General features: G+C 35.0%; 1 protein-coding gene across 1 annotated transcript; it reads left to right on the top strand.

The window, feature by feature from the left end:
• Nucleotides 1-1,772: 1,772 nt before the first annotated feature.
• On the top strand, nt 1,773-18,369 carry LOC143340362 (sodium- and chloride-dependent GABA transporter 1). Its single transcript, XM_076762210.1, has 11 exons — nt 1,773-2,084; nt 8,072-8,377; nt 9,572-9,706; nt 9,989-10,117; nt 10,213-10,354; nt 11,764-12,135; nt 12,586-12,802; nt 13,382-13,534; nt 14,055-14,258; nt 15,972-16,142; nt 16,227-18,369. The coding sequence occupies exons 2-11, from the start codon at nt 8,077-8,079 to the stop codon at nt 16,362-16,364; spliced, it is 1,962 nt and encodes a 653-aa protein (XP_076618325.1). The 5' UTR covers nt 1,773-2,084; nt 8,072-8,076; the 3' UTR covers nt 16,365-18,369.
• Nucleotides 18,370-19,057: the final 688 nt, after the last annotated feature.

Genomic DNA, 19,057 nt, shown 5'->3' with positions numbered 1-19,057 from the left:
TTCATTATTGAAAATATAATGTCTGATCATGAATGAATGATTCCCCTGAAATTGCATGTGTTTCAAAACGTTCTGAAAAAATTATTTTTGGTTGCAGGGGTCAATTACAATCATTTTTGGTGAATAGACATACCCCCAAAATCCTACGTACTTTCGAGAAAAAAATTCTTTACCGAAAATATACTGTGTGGCTGGAAATTTTAATGAAGCCTAAATAAACAAATTACTATCTTTGATTTTCGTCTTATTTTGGTGTCTAGAATCTCCGATTAAAATTTTTCTTAGAGATGACCGAACACCCTGTATAACAAAAAATCCATAAATGCTTTGTTAAGAAGTTATAATAAAAATATGGACTCTGAAACTTGGTTGAGATTCAGGACATTAAAATAAGAAAAAAATTTATAATAAAATCAATTTTACTGAACATAAATTTGAGCAATAGTTCAAAATTTTATGACAACAAAAAGTTATCATCAAAGGAAGAATACTTCAGCATGCGAGATAAATGATAAAAACTAAACTCTGATAAAGAAATGTTTAGATAGATACATATATATTATATATTAAATATCTATTAACCTATAATTTATTTTTTTTTTTCTTTCGTAATATCTATAAGATATACATATTTAATGTAAATATTTATTAATCTATAAATAAAAAATTTTTCATATATAAACTGTGGATTATATATTAATATATAAATTATATATTTGATAAACCCATAGATATTTATATATTATCAAATTCTTTGCTTTCTTTAAACAAAATTTTAGTAAACTTTCAGTAAATAAAAAAACATCAGATTTTATATTTTTGTCAAAACTTCTTAACAAAGCATTTATGAATTTTTTGTGATATAACACTTTAGTCTTATTTTTACTTGTACAACACACTGCTGAAGTGTGTAAAATGCGGAACACCCTGTATATTGAAGGAAATAGCGTGTTTATTTTTTGCATGAGTTGCGATGTAATTGTTTAAATATATCGTAGTACGACTTTACCGACAAATTTGGGAGTGAAAAATTTATTTACGATTTTTTCACTTTGATATGTTCAATTTTTTAAGAAAGTTACGACGAAATCTAGTTTCATACGTGAGCATATACATATATGTAAAAAATTGTAGAGACTATTGTATTGCCGTTTTTCGTACAATCGTAAATACTTAGATAAGATTTTTATTATTCTAGTTTTTATACATAACGAATACAAATAATGAAAAAAATCTCAATACGTGTTGTCATACATTTATATCTAAAACGAGATGAGTGGACGACGAACAAAATTAAATATTCTCAACCAAGATATTCAATTAAAAATAATTTTACATTCGAGATCCCGAGCAAAAGCTTCTAATCAAATTATACAAAATAATCTAACCGATCTTAGTGGCCAGGGAAACTCGTACGAAATTAGCTCGATAGTCAACGTTTCCAAACACTGTTCGTGACTTCGTCTGCCCCTATTTTTCAATTAAAAGCGATCAAGTATCGAAACGTGGCCGTAGACGCGCCAATGCATAATTTCAAGGTCGCTAAACGTCGTCTCGCGGAGGCTGTATCATTTAACGAACGTCGTCCACGTTGTCTCGTTTGATTATTTATCAATCGAGAATCCCGAGGCTCCTCCAACCCCCAGGAGAGTTCGTTTGGACCCCCGATGGAGGGGTTGCACCCCGGTGCGCATGCGTTCGAAAGGGGTAACACTCCCCATTTTCCAGCCAAGCATTATTCTGTAACTAAACCCCTTGCGGAGTAGGTCGACGCGAGATCTCAACAATTTGACACGCTATAAACATCTTGCGGGATTCCTCTGTGATTCGAAGCAACATCGGTTGCTTTCGCGACCAGTTTTCGACCGTTCGCCGGATTCGTCGCGAAACTTTCGTAAAATTTCCGTTTCGTGGGAGGTCGACGATCCTCGAGACGGGCGTGAACAGATTGTTTTCCATCGCGAGCATCGACCTCGAGCGTCAAAGCTCGAAGGATGTAAAAGTCCATCGAGCCTGACCGTTGCAAAAACATTTCATCGAGATTAACCTGGATTTCGAGGACACCGACGACGATTTTTAATCGGGTAAGCATCAAATATCACTAAATTTGAAACAACTTTTCTGCGTGAATTTGTCATCATTGTCTATAGATATTATTCGTAGTCGGTTCGATCGACCTGGTACGAAAAATCTGAACTTTACTGCGTAGTTTCCGCGATTAAACACCCGTCCACGTGCAGACCGTAACGTGACAGAAACCTTGTTATTGATTTTGCGTTCAGCATCCGTAGCGCGCGCACCAGTCGTTTGTATACAACCAGAGAATCGCGTACGTGTGAACACACGTGCACATGATAGGTCGACACGTGTTCCCTCTCCCTCTGCTCTTTTTACCAGTGAATTGGCTCGAGTAATAATAAGGGATGCGGGCCACGCGCTCGCGCGGGAAGTCTTCATTGAGAAACGAATTCGCCCTTTGGAGATTCGATTGGAAGATAGAGGGTGCATTAAAAAAAATTTGTAATAGTTACTAATCGATATCATCAAACTGAATCACTAAATTTTACTGAAAATATTAAGATTGAATACAGAACACGTAATTTATAGTCGTCAGCAATTGCTTGGAATAAAATCGTAAGTTACGATTTAAAATGTGACTGTTGTTTGGTTAATTTAAAATAATGGGGCAACTTCGTGCCTGTCCCCGTGTTTGGTGACTCAGATATGCCGTGACTCATAAAAAAGAACTGGGATTGCCTAAGAGATCAATATGGCGCTCATTTTCCTGAATCTCAACAGGTCCTCAATGTGAAAATAAGGAATACGAGATTTTCTTTCACGATACGATGGAATCTAACAAGTCATATACGGGGTGTTCCGCATTTTTTGTCGTACACACTTCAGCAGTGTGTTCTACAAGTAAAACTAAGATTAAAGTGTTATATAACATACAATCCATAAATGCTTTGTTAAGAAGTTATAACAAAAATATGAACTGTGAAACTCGGTTGAGATTCAGGACATTAAAATAAGAAGAAAAATTTGTAATAAAATCAATCTTTTGCAAGCATTCGATATCGTGAGCTTCTTTGCAATTTATTGAACATATAAAATATAAAAATTTATAATTAAACAATTTCTCTTAGAATTTATACGCTCAAATTGATAGGTTTGTGTACACAGCCTCGTTATCAAGATTTATAAGAATTCTTGTGATTGTAATAATTCAAATATACAGTTCGGCCACCCCTGAGAAAAATTTTAATGAGCGATTCTAGAGGCCAAAATAAGATGAAAATCAAAAATAACAATTTGTTGATTGAGGCTTCGTTAAAAAATTATTAATAAAATTATTAATAAAATTTGTCCACCTACACGAATTTTTTTCTCACAACTGCGTAGGATTTTGGGGGTATGTCTTTTGGCCAAAAATGATTCTAATCAACCGCCGCAGCTAAAAATAATTTTTTCAGAACGATTTGAAACTTTTCAATTTCGCCAAAAAATTTAGGCACCTAACCGATTTTTTTTCTCGAAAGTGGGTAGGATTTCGAAGGTATGTCTATTCACCAAAAATGATTGTAATTGACCCCCGCAACTGAAAATATTTTTTTTAGAACGATTTGAAAAAATTTTTTTTCGCCAAAAAATTTAGGCACCTACCCCCTGTCGATTTTTCTCAAAAATTCGTTTTTCATTTTTAGTAATTTTGTTTAACGCGTTACAGAAAAGTTGTGTAATACTTTTTTGTAGGTACCCATGAGATCTACTTCAGAAAAAAGTTTCATTGAAATATATTCACTATTGTAAGAGTTATGGCTGTTTGAAAATTGGACCATTTTTATGGGGTTTTTCTCATTTTGCGGAGTCAAGGACCAACTTTTCGAATATTTTTGCGATTTGTACATATTCTCCACCAAAATACGCGTAGTTTGCTTTTTTAAACATTAAAATCGTCCAATCCGTTCAGAAGTTATGACGTTTTAAAGATTCACATAAAAATTCGGGCAGACATTTCTGGCCAGAAATTATATTTTTGGTAAGGAATTTTTTTCTCGAAAGTGAGTAGGATTTCGAGGGTATGTGCAATGACCAAACATGATTGTAATTGACCCCTGCAACTAAAAATAATTTTTTGAGAACGATTTGAAATTTGTTTTCTTCAGGGTTACCAATCAGTTATGGTCAGTCATTGTATTTTCAGTAATGAATTTTTTTTCTCGAAAGTGAGTAGGATTTCGGGGGTATGTCTATTGACCAAAATGCTTGTAATTGACCCCTGCAACCAAAAATAATTTTTTCAGAATGATTTGAAATTTTTTTTTTAACTTTAAACGTTAATAAGTTCTTAAGGAAGCCTCCATCAAGAAATTGGTATTCTTGATTTTCGTCTTATTTTGGCCTCTGGAATATCCTATTCAAATTTTTCCACAGGGGTGGCCGAACACCCTGTATAACGTGAGAATTTTTTACGAAAAGAAAAAAATTCCATAAAAATGACCTCCTTTATAAAATCTTGTTTCTTTAGTATCGGAGTGTGGTTAAGCTGACAAAAATAAATTCCACAGCTTGACTGTATATAACCCAAACCTCGTTCACTTGAAAAAAAGAAAAAACGAAAGGGAGTATAAAAAAAAGTAGGCTGAACGTTGGAAAGTGATTTATGAGAACGCGAGACAGACGCAGAGGCAATTAACGATAATTTGCTTGTCCAAGTTGTGGAATTTAGGGTACCAGCACGAAACGGCTGGTACGAGTTGACGAGGGTCGCGTAACCAATAATCACCCTTAAAACCTACGTTAAAAGAGTACCTAAGGTCGCGTGTACACAGTATATCAGCACCCAGGGTGAAGTCTTGAATGTCCACTTTTTGCTACCCTTTGTAACCGTCTAATAGTATTTACAAAGATTAATAAAAAAGATTAAGAGGCTTAAAAGAAATTGACAAAGGGTGGCCTCAAATTCAGAAGTGTACGATGTATTTTTATAAACTTTGTCAACTCTTAGAAACTCAACACGTAATTTTTTGGCCTTTCATGCATAAAAGATAAATAGCAGACGATCATGGAATTATTAAAATTCACAGATAAATAAAATATGCAAGCAAGGGGATCGAGAGAACAACTGTTCTATAGAATCTACTGTTCACGTTTAATCCTCCGACGTTCAGACATTTGTTCGCCCTTCGTAGGTACAAGCTGTCGCCGTAAATTCATTCTCGCGTTGCATCATCCCCCGGTTGATTTATTCAATTTCTTCCCGCGTTCGAGAGCTTAGAAATCAAAGCCTGTCGCCTGAATGAAGCACGATTTAACGAGAATAGAGGTCACGGTGAAACGCGTGACAGTAACATGGGAGCAAATTGAAAAGTTTATTGGAAAAGTAATCTGTGAACGTGATGCGCCGTCGTACGGTATAGAATCGCGTGTCGCGCGTGATCAGATTATCGTTAATCAATTTTAATATTTGCGTACGAAGGTCAATGGAAAGTTTCTAATCGATATTTATATATTAAACGTTTCAGACCATCGTGCAAAAATTTTTGTACGGTTTTTAACACTTATCTTCGAAACTAACTTTTTTCGAAAAAGTGAATCGCACTGTATTATGATTTTTATTAAATTTATTTGATATACGTTTAATTGTTTCTGACAATTTTCCGTTAAAGTTTCCTTTTGTAATTGATTATTCAGAGTCAGGTTAACTATTCAAACGAATCATCCATATTTCAAATATTAAAGAGTAAAATTCTATAATTGGAAAAATTCTATAAAAATTCCAATTGTTCGCACTATATTACGATTTTCATTATTTGATATATGTTTAATTGTGTCTGACAGTTTTCCGTTAAAGTTTTCTTTTGTAATTAATTATTTAGAGTCAGGTTAACTATTCAAACGAATAATTCATATTTCAAACATTAAAGAGTAAAATTCTATAATTGGAAAAATGATTTAAGTGCTATAAAAATTTCAATTGTTCGAAACAACGACTCGAGATACGAAGTAATTACTAAATTAGATATAGAACGTGAGATAATACACTCTAATTTACTTATATATTCCAGTGTACTAACAAGATATAACAAAACTAATCTTGGAAAAGAGAAATTCAACAAGTTAGTTCCGCAGAACGTATATCTATTTAATTTCTTTCGTGTCAGCCTACGCGATGCAGGATTCTTAGAAAACACCGCAACAAAATGCGCATTAGGACATCGATTTTACAAAATAACATAGCAACTTAAGAATCGATTTCGTCAGGCTGTGCAACGAGACCTAACAAAACATTGTTGAAAATTTGATGATTCATACACATTTTCCATTCTTTGTATGCTAACGGGATAGCCAACGACTACTATTCGAGTGTATACAGGGTGTTTAGCCATCCCTGGGAAAAATGTTAATGGGAGATTCTAGAGGCCAAAATAAGACGAAAATCAAGAATATCAATTTATTGATTTAGGCTTCATTAAAAAGTTCTTAAAAAATTTAATTAAAAAATTTTAAATCATTCTAAAAAAATTAGTTATAGCTAGAAGGGTAAATTACAATCATTTTTGGTGAATAGACATACCCTCGAAATCCTAACCAGTTTCGAGAAAAAAATTCAATAAGTGAATAAATTTTTCGGTGAAAAAAAAAAATTTCGAATTGTTCTGAAAAAATTATATTCAGTTGCGTGGGTTAATTACAAGCATTTTTTGTGAATACACATAACCTCGAAATCCTACGCTCTTTCGAGAAAAAAATTCCTTACCGAAAATACAATGTCTGACCATACCATTGATTGATTCCCCTGAAATTTCATGCGAATTTTTAAAACGTCATAACTTCTAAACGAATTGGACGATTTTAATATTTAAAAAAGCAAACTACGCGTATTTTAGTGTAGAATATGTAGAAATTGCAAAAATATTCGAAAAGTTGGTTCTTCACCCCGTAAAATAAGAAAAACCCTATAAAAATGGTCCAATTTTCAAATGACCATAATTCCTAGAATAGTGAATATATTTCAATGAATTTTTTTTCTGAAGTAGAGTCTATGTATACCTACAAAAAAGTATTAGACAACTTTTCTATAGAGCGTCAAACAAAATTATTAAAAATGAAAAACGAATTTTTAAGAAAAATCGACATGTGGATTCCAAATCATTCTGGAAAAATTATTTTCGATTGCGAGGGTCAATTATAAATACTTTTGGTGAATAGACATACCCCCGAAATCCTACGCACTTTCGAGAAAAAAATTAGTGTAGGGAGACAAATTTTATTAATAATTTTGTTAATATCTTTTTGACGAAGTCTCAATCAACAAATTAGTATCCTTGATTTTCATCTTATTTTGGCCTCCAGAATCTCCCATAAAAATTTGTCCCAGGGGTGGCCTGTATATCTGCAAAAGTGTCGTTGAGAAATTTAGAAATTTAATGGTCCCGAAGTATTCAATCTTGGCAAAACTGTCATACAAGTAAAATGGAAATTTTAATGAAACTTCGCAGATTCATATTTATATTTTTCTTCATCGCAATAACTCACGTTTGACCCTTTGTTTTACAATCATTAGGCTACTCTTCATGTAGTTTTATATATTAACATTAACACATATTTACACTCTTTGTACGAACAAATTTAAACAAAATTAAATAGTAAAATTAAAGTATCTTCGAATGTTCCATTATTTTGGCTCGTGACGGGTTATCAGACAGTTCTTGGTTAGTCTTCTACTGAGAAACATATTTACGAGCAAGAAAATTCACTATCCTTGATTTTCTTGGGAACTCCGCATTTTCTCGATGGTTAAAATCGCTTGCACTCGTTACGAGACACTCTGTATAATTACGAATCACAGTATATACACGGGCGATAGTAGAGGTTGATGCATTACGCAACGTTTGTTACATGCCCCTGGTGTATCGCGTGTTCGTCCTAGACTCGTTGTCCTCCGCCAGCAGGACACTTTTACGTAACCGTACGCTGTAACGCGCTCATAATCAATTACTCTCCGTCAGGGTCGCGCATCAAACGTTTAAGGTCACCGAATTACGAACGTAATCGACGCTGATTTCAGGAGACATGGCCGAGAAGATGTACTATTGGGGCGAGGAGAAGGATCACGTGGACCCGGACCAAGCCTTCATAGAGTTCAAGGCCAAATCCGCCGGGATGGACAAGAAACGGAAGTCCTCGCGACCGGTGCCCAAGATGACCGTCTCGTCGCCGCAGGGCAAAGTGTCGGAGGTCGGAAGTCGAGTGGAGGACACGGAACGCGGTGGCTGGGACAACAAGCTCGACTTCCTCTTCTCCTGCATCAGCGTGTCTGTGGGCTTGGGCAACGTCTGGCGTTTCCCGTATTTATGTTACAAAAACGGTGGCGGTGAGTTCTTTCGATTGCATCGCGGCCAGAAAAATCGACGAACGTCTCTTAATCAGTTAACTGTTTCTGACGAGTATACTCGTCATGAAAAACAGTGCAAAATTTTGTATTATCACGAGTATACAAGTATACTTGTCATGAAAAGAGTGCAAAATTTTGTGTTAACCGGTTAACTGTTTCTGACGAGTATATTCGTCATGAAAAACAGTGCAAAATTTTGTATTATCACGAGTATACAAGTATACTTGTCATGAAAAGAGTGCAAAATTTTGTGTTAACCGGTTAACTGTTTCTGACGAGTATATTCGTCATGAAAAATAGTGCAAAATTTTGTATTATCACGAGTATACAAGTATACCTGTCGTGAAAAAAGTGCAAAATTTTGTGTTAACCGGTTAACTGTTTTTGACGAGTATATTCGTCGTGGAAAAAGTACAAAATTTTGTATTAACCGGTTAACTCTTTCTGACGAGTATATTCGTCATGAAAAACAGTGCAAAATTTTGTATTATGACGAGTATATTCGTCATGGGTAATAAGTAGTGACAGTTAGCAGTTTAAACTGCAATTTTAGTAAAAACTAAAATATATTCGTAAACTTTAAGATGTTTGAAATATTTTGAGGCCCGTCGAAATGAAAGGAACAAATAAAAGTTAATTCTAGCATTCCTTTCATGATATCATCAAAATTATTTAAATTCTTATTAAAAATCATAGTGTTCTTATAGAAATTTCATCCACTATGATGGTGATTCACTGTAAATGAAACGAAACTTTCCAATGAATTCTTGAATGAAAAGAAAACGCGAAAGTTGATCGTGTCGGAAGGTCGTCGAATATTTTCGTCCTCGAACGGCACGATTTAAATGCATTCGTTGCTCGTCCCTTCGAAATTATTGAAATTACGTGGCTTCTGTATGGCAGAGCGTGCTGTTTGTAAACAATTACACTAAAATGGAGCGACACGCTAATTATACGTGTGGAGGGTCACGCAGTATCCATGACAACGTTCCTAATAAGAGAGGACAATTAATTTTTGACGATGAATACACCGTGATCATGCATTGTGAATGCGCTCCCTGCCTAATTGCAACTGTTTACACGATGCATACACGATTCGAATACGTTCGATTCTGTGCTCGGAAGCTCTTTTACGATAAAACCATGCTGATACGAAACGTCGATCGATTGCAGGCGCGTTTCTGATAACCTATGGCATCGCTATGGTGTTCTGTGGGATTCCCATATTCTTTCAAGAAGTGGCCATTGGCCAATACCTTGGGGCTGGAGGAATGACCCTGGTGGGACAATTGTGTCCTTTGTTACAAGGTACTTTATTTTTTATCATATTTTTAATTTAAATTCTTTAGTATAATTAACACCAATGACTTTTGGAATATTAAAACTTAGTCATTTTGTTTTACGTTACATTCATAAAAAATTTTTGAGTTAGTGAAACGAATTATGAATATACTTAGATGCATGTATCTTACCAATTGTTGAAAATCAATTATGTAAAATATAAATTGTTTTTAACTAGTTACTCCCAGAAATTATTACATTATTGCAATCAGTTTACAACGTTTAATCTTTAATTTTTATGTTTCTCAGGAGTTGGATACGCTACTATGACGATCGTATTCTTCCTAGACATCTACTATTGCATCATTATTGCATGGACACTATTCTACTTAATTAGTACCTTCGTCAAGCTACCTGGAGTTCCTTGGAACGGTTGTGGTCAGTAAAACGATTGCAAATTAAAAATGCTCTTCGAGTTTTTTAATCGATAAGTTACTTTTTTGAGGTTAATCAACGCTATTGTAATTTTGCAGGCAATTGGTGGAACACTGATTACTGCTACGACGCTTCAGGAAAGTTCAAGAATATCTCTCACGTTAATGGTACGAATAATGCAAACGTATCGAGTAGTAATACTACTCTCCATTACACCACGCCTGTTGAAGAATATTGGGAGTAAGTAAAACTTTCGTAGCTGTAAACGTTTAAAAAATCGAAATTACATACAATTTTCCATGCAAAATATAATGAGAACTGGAATAAATTTATTTAATACGATGTTTTGTTTCAAAAGAAATAGAGTTTGAAAATTGTCAGTAGTACGCGGGCGTTTGAGTCAGCCTTGGAGAACACGTCTAATATAATTCTAAAAAAAATTATTTTTGAGTGCGGGAGTCAATTGCAATCATTTTTGGTCAATAGACATACCCTCGAAATCCTACGCACTTTCGAGAAAAAAATTCTTTACCGAAAATCTAACGTGAGGCCAGAAATGCTTCCTTGAAATTTCATGCGTATCTTTAAAACGTCATAACTTCTGAACGGATTGAAGGATTTTAATGTATAAAAAGGCAAATAACGCGTATTTTGGTGTAGAATATGTAGAAATTCTAAAAATATTCGAAAAGTTAGTCCTTGACCCCGTAAAATAACAAAAACCCATTAAAAATGGTCCAATTTTTAAAGAACCATAACTCCTAGAATAGTGAATATATTTCAATGAAACCTTTTTCTGAAGTAGAGCTTATAGGTGCTTACAAAAAAGTATTAGACAACTTTTCTGTAGGGCGTCAAACAAAATTACTAAAAATTAGAAACGAATTTTTAAGAAAAATCGACGGGGGGTAGCTGCTTAAATTTTTCAGCGAAAAAAAAAAATTTTAAATCGTTCTAAAAAAATTAGTTATAGCTAGGAGGGTCAATTACAATCATTTTTGGTGAATAGACATACCCTCGAAATCCTAACCAGTTTCGAGAAAAAAAATCGAGTAGATACAGTAATTTTTCGGGGAAATTAAAAAGTTTCAAATCATTCTGGAAAAATTATTTTCTGTTTCTGGGGTCAATTACAATCATTTTTGATTAATAGACATATCCCCGAAATCCTACTCAGTTTCGAGAAAAAAATTCTTTGCCGAAAATACAATGTCTGACCATACATTGACATGTTTCACTGAAATTTGATGTGTATGTTTAAAAAATCGTAACTCCTAAACGGATTGAAGGATTTTAATGTTTCATAATGCAAACAACGCATATTTTAGTGTGGAATAAGTATAAATTCCAAGAATATTCGAAAGGTTGTTCTTTAACCCCGTAAAGTGAGAAAACCCTATTCAATTTCTCAACATTGTTCCAGTCCCGTCTATGCCGCATAACCGTAATTGTACAGTATATTAATTCACAACCACAACAAATTAAACTCTCAAGCACGATCGTTCTTCAAGCAATGTTATTTCTCTTCCATACAATGCTGATCTTCTTCAATAAAAATTGTTTCAGTGGACTCTCTGACAAACTCTACTGTCGTCTGTAAGCTCGACGAATGATTATCTAGCGATGATTCGTGGCATTTCCAATTTCAGACGACGAGTTCTTGGGATCACCTCCGGTATCGAAACCATCGGTGGGATCCAATGGGAGCTGTTGGGTTGCCTGATTGTCGGCTGGCTGCTCGTTTACTTTATCATCCGGCGTGGTCTTCATCAGAGCGGTAAGATCATCTGGTTTTCAGCCTTGTTCCCCTACGTGGTGCTTTTCATTCTTTTGGGAAGAGCGGTGACGTTGGACGGCGCCTCCGACGGTTTGCTATACTACGTCACACCGAGGTGGAAGGAGTTGCTATCGCCTGGACCATGGATCGACGGAGCCACGCAAATTTTCTTCGCGTACAGTATCGGTACCGGGGCTCTGCCTGCCTTGGGATCGTACAACAAGTTCCACCATAATTGCTACAAGTAAGCATTTACGAGATTCCTCTTCCTAAATTCGCTTTAAGCTCTTCAGAAATATTAATACACGCTCCATGAATCACCGAAAAATTGTTCCTTCGACTTGGGGGAGAAAACGAATTAAAGTTATTCTTATACTCGAGCCTCTGATGGGCATTTAAATGAATCTATATTGACATCAATGACAAATATTTGTTCTGTAAATGGAACAGTGTTACGTAATTTGAATTTTTATAAACGTTTAAATGATCGTTGAAGCTTTCGTTAAGTTATTTATTGTTTGTCGTCTTCGATACGAAGTCTTTGAAAATGTAAGTTTTGTCTTGCAGAGACTCACTAATCACTTGTATAGTTAAACTAATAAACATTTAAATGATCATTGAAGCTTTCGTTAAGTTATTTATTGTATGTCGTCTTCGATACGAAGTCTTTGAAAATGTAAGTTTTGTCTTGCAGAGACGCACTAATCACTTGTATAGTCAACACCCTAACTTGCCTATTGGCTGGATGCGTGACGTTCTCCATACTGGGTCACATCGCTTCGGAGCAAGGTAACGATGTGTCCGAAGTTGTCAAGAGCGGACCTGGTCTCGTGTTTCTCACATATCCAGAGGTCGTCCTGAAGCTTCCTGGTGCCCCGGTGTGGGCCATAATCTTCTTCGTCATGCTGCTCGTAAGGAACAATTAACTAACTCGAGCCAAGGAGTGCACTGTTCACTTCTTTTGTGATCAATGTCTGTTTACGAGTACCGATAAGACTCTATATTATTTAGAATTTGGTTCGAGCGTGGAAAAATGTCGTATATCCAGGTTCTTTTTATTATAATTTCGGACAAGGATGATCGAGGTATCAGAATCAACAAAGATTTCCGTACAAAACATTTCTTAATTTTTCGTCTCTTACCGCAAATTATTACTTCATTTTGGATCAGCCATTTTGGTTTTTAAAATTTGTATTTTAAATTTATAATCAGCGACCTCAAAAACATTCGAATACCAATTTTTACGCATATTGATGCTATCGTATTTATTCCTCAATAAGGGCAGTTTGAACCACTGTGTTGCTGTTTCATCGTGCATAATTTAAATAACACTAACGGAAATTTGTAATTAAAAATGCCTTGAACGATGAGAAATAAAATGGTATTTTAGAATTTTCTGGTATACTATTTGTTGCATGAGAAAAATGTTTGGAAGTGTTTCCATAGATATTTCCTGAATTTAAGAAAAATGCTTTTCTCGTTTGCCACAGATCCTCGGAATCGACAGTGAGTTCTGTATCGTGGAATCCTTCATCACAGGAGTGGTCGACAATTGGCCTGAACTTCTACGTCCCCATAGAAACAAGTTCACTATCGCTATTTGTCTTCTTATGTTCGTTCTGGGACTTCCAATGGTGACCAACGTTAGTATACACACGTATAAAACAGTAATTTATACTTAAATTTATTTTAAATCAATCCTAAAGGAAATCTAATTTCACAGAAACCTTTTAAATATTTTTAGATCATTTCAGATCATTTAATGTTACATCAAATAAACTTGTTCGTACTATTACAAATGCACCGGATTCATCGTAAATCAGGCTCAACTGGATGTTAAAACCCGTTTATATGTTTGTGATAGTATGAACGAGTTTGTTTTGAAGTCAATGTAGCAATTGATCACGCGATGTCTTAAGTACGTTCGATACGATACTATAAATAAAAATGAAGAACAGTAAGGTTCGAAGGCTTTATAAAACCTTTCTTATATAAAAATGTGATCGTTTATATACAGAATAAATAATTCGTGGTATGTGTCGCTCTGTATAATAAGTACACACGCAATAAATGTAAAAACTTTTACGAGCTTGACGCGAATAGAATAAAATAAATAAAAAAGAATTTGTATGTTATGACAAAAATGTTATATTTATGTTCCAGGGAGGAGTGTATATATTCCAGTTAATGGATTTCTATTCAGCGAGCGGAATGTCGATCCTGTGGGTCTGTTTCTTCCAAACTATCGCGATATCGTGGATATTCGGGGCGCAGAAGTTCTGTGACTGCATCCATCAAATGATGGGCATACGATTGAATAAATTCTGGTACATATGCTGGGTGGTATTCGCGCCAATGATCATGGTCGTAAGTATATCAAACTTTCTTTGAAAATTGTAAGACGTCGCGTGCCGTTCGTATAAAAAGTTTCTAGCAACATTTGCAGAGAACGATCGATCAATTTTGACAGGGTCGTAATTAACTTCTGTAGGGCGCGTGTAATTTGCATCGATCTGTCTATGTCTTCGTAGAATGTCGTGCGTTCGTTCGATGTGTGATCGATGTTCGTTTTACGTAATGTTTCGAAACTGTAAATGAACTTTAAACAAATATTCCTAAGCAGAGTCAAACTAAAAAGTAACATTTTGTTCTACATTAGCTACGAAATTTAATGAAATAATCGTTGTCGATAACGTCAAAAACATTTAACAGAATTGTTACAAATAAAATTGTCCGAATAATTTACTCACTGGCTACAATATTTTAATAAACGGTCTAGTAATGCGTATTAAAAGTACTAAAACTTTAGATGCGTGCAGTTCCGAAACTATTAGTGTTTTATTAATCGTTAAGCCATTGTTAGAAGCGGTGAGGCTTCCTCTTTAAAATGATTTTTGGTTTTTGTCGATACGACTTTCCGTTTTGGTAATATCGCGATTTAAATAAAAGGGTAATTTTCAATTTCCACTGTGATCTCTGTCTCCGCAGTAGAAAAGGCTATTAACGCGTATTAAAAATATTAAAAACTTTAGACGCGTGCAGTTCCGAAACTACTAGTGTTTTATTAATAATTAAACCACTGTTGGCAGCGGTAAACCTTCCTCTTTGAAATGGCTTTTGGTTTTTGTCGATCGGACTTTTCATTTTCGAGATATCATCGTGTAAAGACAATCGTAATTTTTAAAATTCCGTTACGTCTGACTCTCCGCCTTACGAAAGCCTATTCACGCGTATTAAAAATACTAAAAACTTTAGACGCGTGCAGTTCCGAAACTACTAGTGTTTTATTAATTATTAAGCCACTGTTGGCAGCGGTGAAGCCTCCCCTTCAAAATGGTTTTTGAATTTTGTCGATCAGACTTTCCGTTTTCGAGATATCGCAATTTATGTAAAGGGGTAATTTTTCTTAATTCGACTATTGCTGTCTCCGTCTGACGCGTCGCGCCGGACCTCTCTGTCTCGTACGTGTCTCGTGACTATCGTGGCCCAGTGACCTAGTTTCTCCGAGCACGTGCCGGTCAACGACCTCGACAAGGCCGTAGTAAGAATGTAAACAAACGCTTCGGACCCTTATATCTCCGGAACTAGCCACCGCATCGACTTGAAACTAAAATCGCTATATCTCCGGAACTAATAAAGCTATCGACTCGTACGAACGCTCATTTTAAAGGGCATTTCATCCCCTATCCTATGAATATACCAATTGCCATAATTTGTGCTATCTTCTATGTTTATTTTGACATTTACTTTGACGCTTGACTTGAAACAAAAATTGTCATATCTCCGGAACCAATTATGCTATCGACTTGTACGAACGCTCGTTTTAAAGGGCATTTCATCCTCTATTCGGTGACTATACCACCTACTACAATTTATGCTGTCTTTTATGTTTATTTTGAGATTTACTTTGACGCTGTATACCCAAACAAGTTTCAACAATGCCTATTGATTATTCTAAGCGTTAATTACTTCGTAGAATGGGACGGGAATGATGGAATGTCTGTCGAATAATTTTTCATGACTTTTAGACTTAATTTAAAACTTCTAAATATCATACTAATTCTTTGCTTCTTTTTCCAGTCCATATTCGTGTTCCAATGCGTTCAGTATAAGCCCCTAAAATATGGAAACGATTACGAGTACCCGACATGGGCGGAAATCGTGGGTGTCTGTCTCAGTTTGTCATCTATGATTTGGATACCAGGCTACGTTATCTATTATCTGATCGTGACTCCAGGATCCGTTAAACAGGTAAAGTGTTTGTACATTATAAACAGAATTCATTAATTTTCAGCTGTGTATTGCCAGATAAGAAACGTTCGTCTTCGTTTCCAGAATATCCTGAAAGGTTTGAAACCGAATATAAAGTCGCACGCGAAACTACCAAAGGGCGAGAAGTCAGCCGTGATACCGATGTCGGAAAGCAGTGCTGGCTTGATCACCAAAAACAACAGTTTCCTGAGTCAAACATGATCGTTGTAAACGACTGTTTCTTCCTTTTTATTTTTTTATTTTTAACTAGGTTGTAATTATCGTAAGTGTAGTATTTTTAACGGGAATTAAGACGCGAGACTGGTTCGTAGCAAAACGTGATCGTTTTATCATCGACCAAAGAAACTGCTGTACCATATACTATTGATGCATATTGCTCCTTTCATGTTTAAAAGAACAAAATGGAAAGAGGTGTCTGTAATAAAGCAGAATACGCTCTTTGAGATTCTCAGAAAATATTTTAAATTATTGTAACTAAAATTAGTTACTAAATGCATAGGAGAAAGTTGCTAAATTTGAACCACTTAACTCATTCTCAATCGTACGCGACAAATTTAATATTTTTCATGAATAACAACGAAGGAAATTAAATTGAGCATTATGTATTCTAATTTAGCTATTTATCGACCGTTGCACAATATTGAACGAAATTGAAACGACAGTTTTCTTGTAAAACTTTCATTGTTTTACGTTTTTAACTGAAAGTAATCCACCGAATTAAAGCAACTTTCCCCTACTCCGGATAAGCAAAAGCGTATAAATTAGTTTTACGATAAAAGTAAAACAAACTTTCGTCTCCTTGAAAACATTCCCAATTATTTTCACCAATTGTACAGTTTAACTTTAAGTCGTAAACGAGTCTCGTGCTTCTTCGACATTAACGTTTCGAACATCTGCAGACATCTGGCGCGAGTCTTAACTGATCTCGCGAGAATGTTAACGACTTGGTGCCTGTTGACTTTAGAGGAAATAGCTCGTTCGGTGTAAATTTAAATGTGAAACGTAATTTTACGACTCTATAGGGTTACGACTTTTAACTCTTTGCGGCGCAAGAATAATTGTCAGACTTTTTATGCACAAGAACGTTCGACAAAAATGAGAACGATGAACACGTTTATGTATATTTATTCGTGGAAAATGTGTGGTAAAAATTGTTGAATCAAGTGATCATTGAGCGGATATAGCTGATCATCGAACTGCAAAGAGTTAATGAAACAAGACGGTCTAATTGGACGAACACGGACGCGGTTTCTGGCAGAATTTTTACGTAGCATTTCTGTTTCGTAACGTGACGAGCCATCAATGTTAGTATGAAGTCGTTATTATTGTCTGAAATAAGTGGCAAGCTTATACGAAACCGAGCAGTTGTCAGACATTGTATAACAATGGCAGCATGCCTTCAACCAAGGTTCCTTCCATAAATTCAGCTTTAATGTAAAAGAAATTTTATTATACTTAAAACTTCTTATCGTACTGAATTCTTTATGTGGTGCACCGTACCGCAGTTTTAAATGTCATTCTTGAGTCACGAAGAGTTTACTTTAAGGATAATTGTAAATAATATTATTTATTTTTGCATTAAACCAGAATTTAATCTGCACATTTAAGGTGCTTATTGAGACTAGTCACTGTAATATAATGGGTTAGATTTTACGTCAGAAATTGCAAACCATCGATTTAAAGCGTTTATACATATTTATTGTTGTATCGACTATCGATGATTATTAGCGATATATTTAAACTTTCATAGAATTTACATGCAATAATTTTCTATTCTTCTCGTTTGAGTTTACATATTCTACAAAAAGATAAATCTGTTTTTTTATCTCGAGTTTTGAATATTTAAATTACCTTTTGCTTCCACGAATGGGTACAGTTTTTATGAAAATTTTGCTCAACGAAACTTTGAAAAATACGTGATACGTAGCACAAAAATTAGCAAAGTCGAATTTTGGTACGATTGTTTGCTGGTGTGGAACCAAACAATTTTCTATTAGTAGTCATTGGATTAAATTACAGATAGAAATTTGTTCCTCGATGGAAACTACGTTACGACTGGTCCTAATAAAAACCGAACGCGATAAAAATACAGACGATATGGTTGTCGTCGAAATTTTTTACACGATCTGTTAAGAAAAAGAATAAAAAGAATAAAAAATCGTAAATCTAAGGTGTCGATGTTAAAAGAAAAAAAATAAATAAATAATGGCGGAGGAGCGTCTCGCAGAAACCTGCACTTATACTGCACTTACGTATCGGTCTGTTAAAGCAGAAAATTATAAATCGAGACACTGATTTAATTTTCTGTTGCATTGATTAAAGCTTTGCACGAGCGTACAAGCTCATCGACGATTCGTAACAAGACGAAATTGTAGCTAACCTGACGAGAAATATAACGTAATTTTAATTGCACGATATGTTATTAAGAACGTTTCTGTTGAACACTGTTCGACGAAGAAACGATGGCATTTTGTATGGTACGAGTAATTTTTAACGGAACAAATAAATAAAAGAAGTTAACGATTTGATTTATTTACAAAGGATAGCAATAAAAAAAAACACTCGTGATGCAACGTGAACGTTTGAAACGGGCCTAATATTACTGTAATTTTATTTCACAGACTATTATCGCTGATAATAACGATATTAACGCGTTGACTGCTACCGTTTTCCGTATCTAAAGATAAAACGTCTGTTCAAATTCTAGCGTGGAACGTACAAATATTCGATAATTCAATGGCGTATTGGGATTCTTTTATTATAAATAATATTCCAACGCGTAAGCTTAAAATGACATTTGTTCAAATTCAAGTGTGAACAGTGTGTGACAGTCGACGCGTTAAGAAGTGCCTGGAAAGCTTCCTACGACGTTTGTTTATGTTTTGTTATCGTGA

Source organism: Colletes latitarsis, chromosome 3 (genome assembly GCF_051014445.1).
Source record: "Colletes latitarsis isolate SP2378_abdomen chromosome 3, iyColLati1, whole genome shotgun sequence".
Lineage (NCBI taxonomy): Eukaryota > Metazoa > Arthropoda > Insecta > Hymenoptera > Colletidae > Colletes > Colletes latitarsis.
The sequence above is the reverse complement of the archived record's forward strand: the minus strand, read 5'-3'. Positions and strand labels throughout refer to the sequence as shown.

Bases quoted from the DNA above. Each gene is read 5' to 3' on its own strand.
- LOC143340362 (XM_076762210.1), top strand. From the start codon at position 8,077: ATGGCCGAGAAGATGTACTATTGGGGCGAGGAGAAGGATCACGTGGAC. The intron at 9,707-9,988 runs GTACTTTATTTT...TATGTTTCTCAG, and splicing joins ATTGTGTCCTTTGTTACAAG to GAGTTGGATACGCTACTATG. The intron at 12,136-12,585 runs GTAAGCATTTAC...TTTGTCTTGCAG, and splicing joins TTCCACCATAATTGCTACAA to AGACGCACTAATCACTTGTA.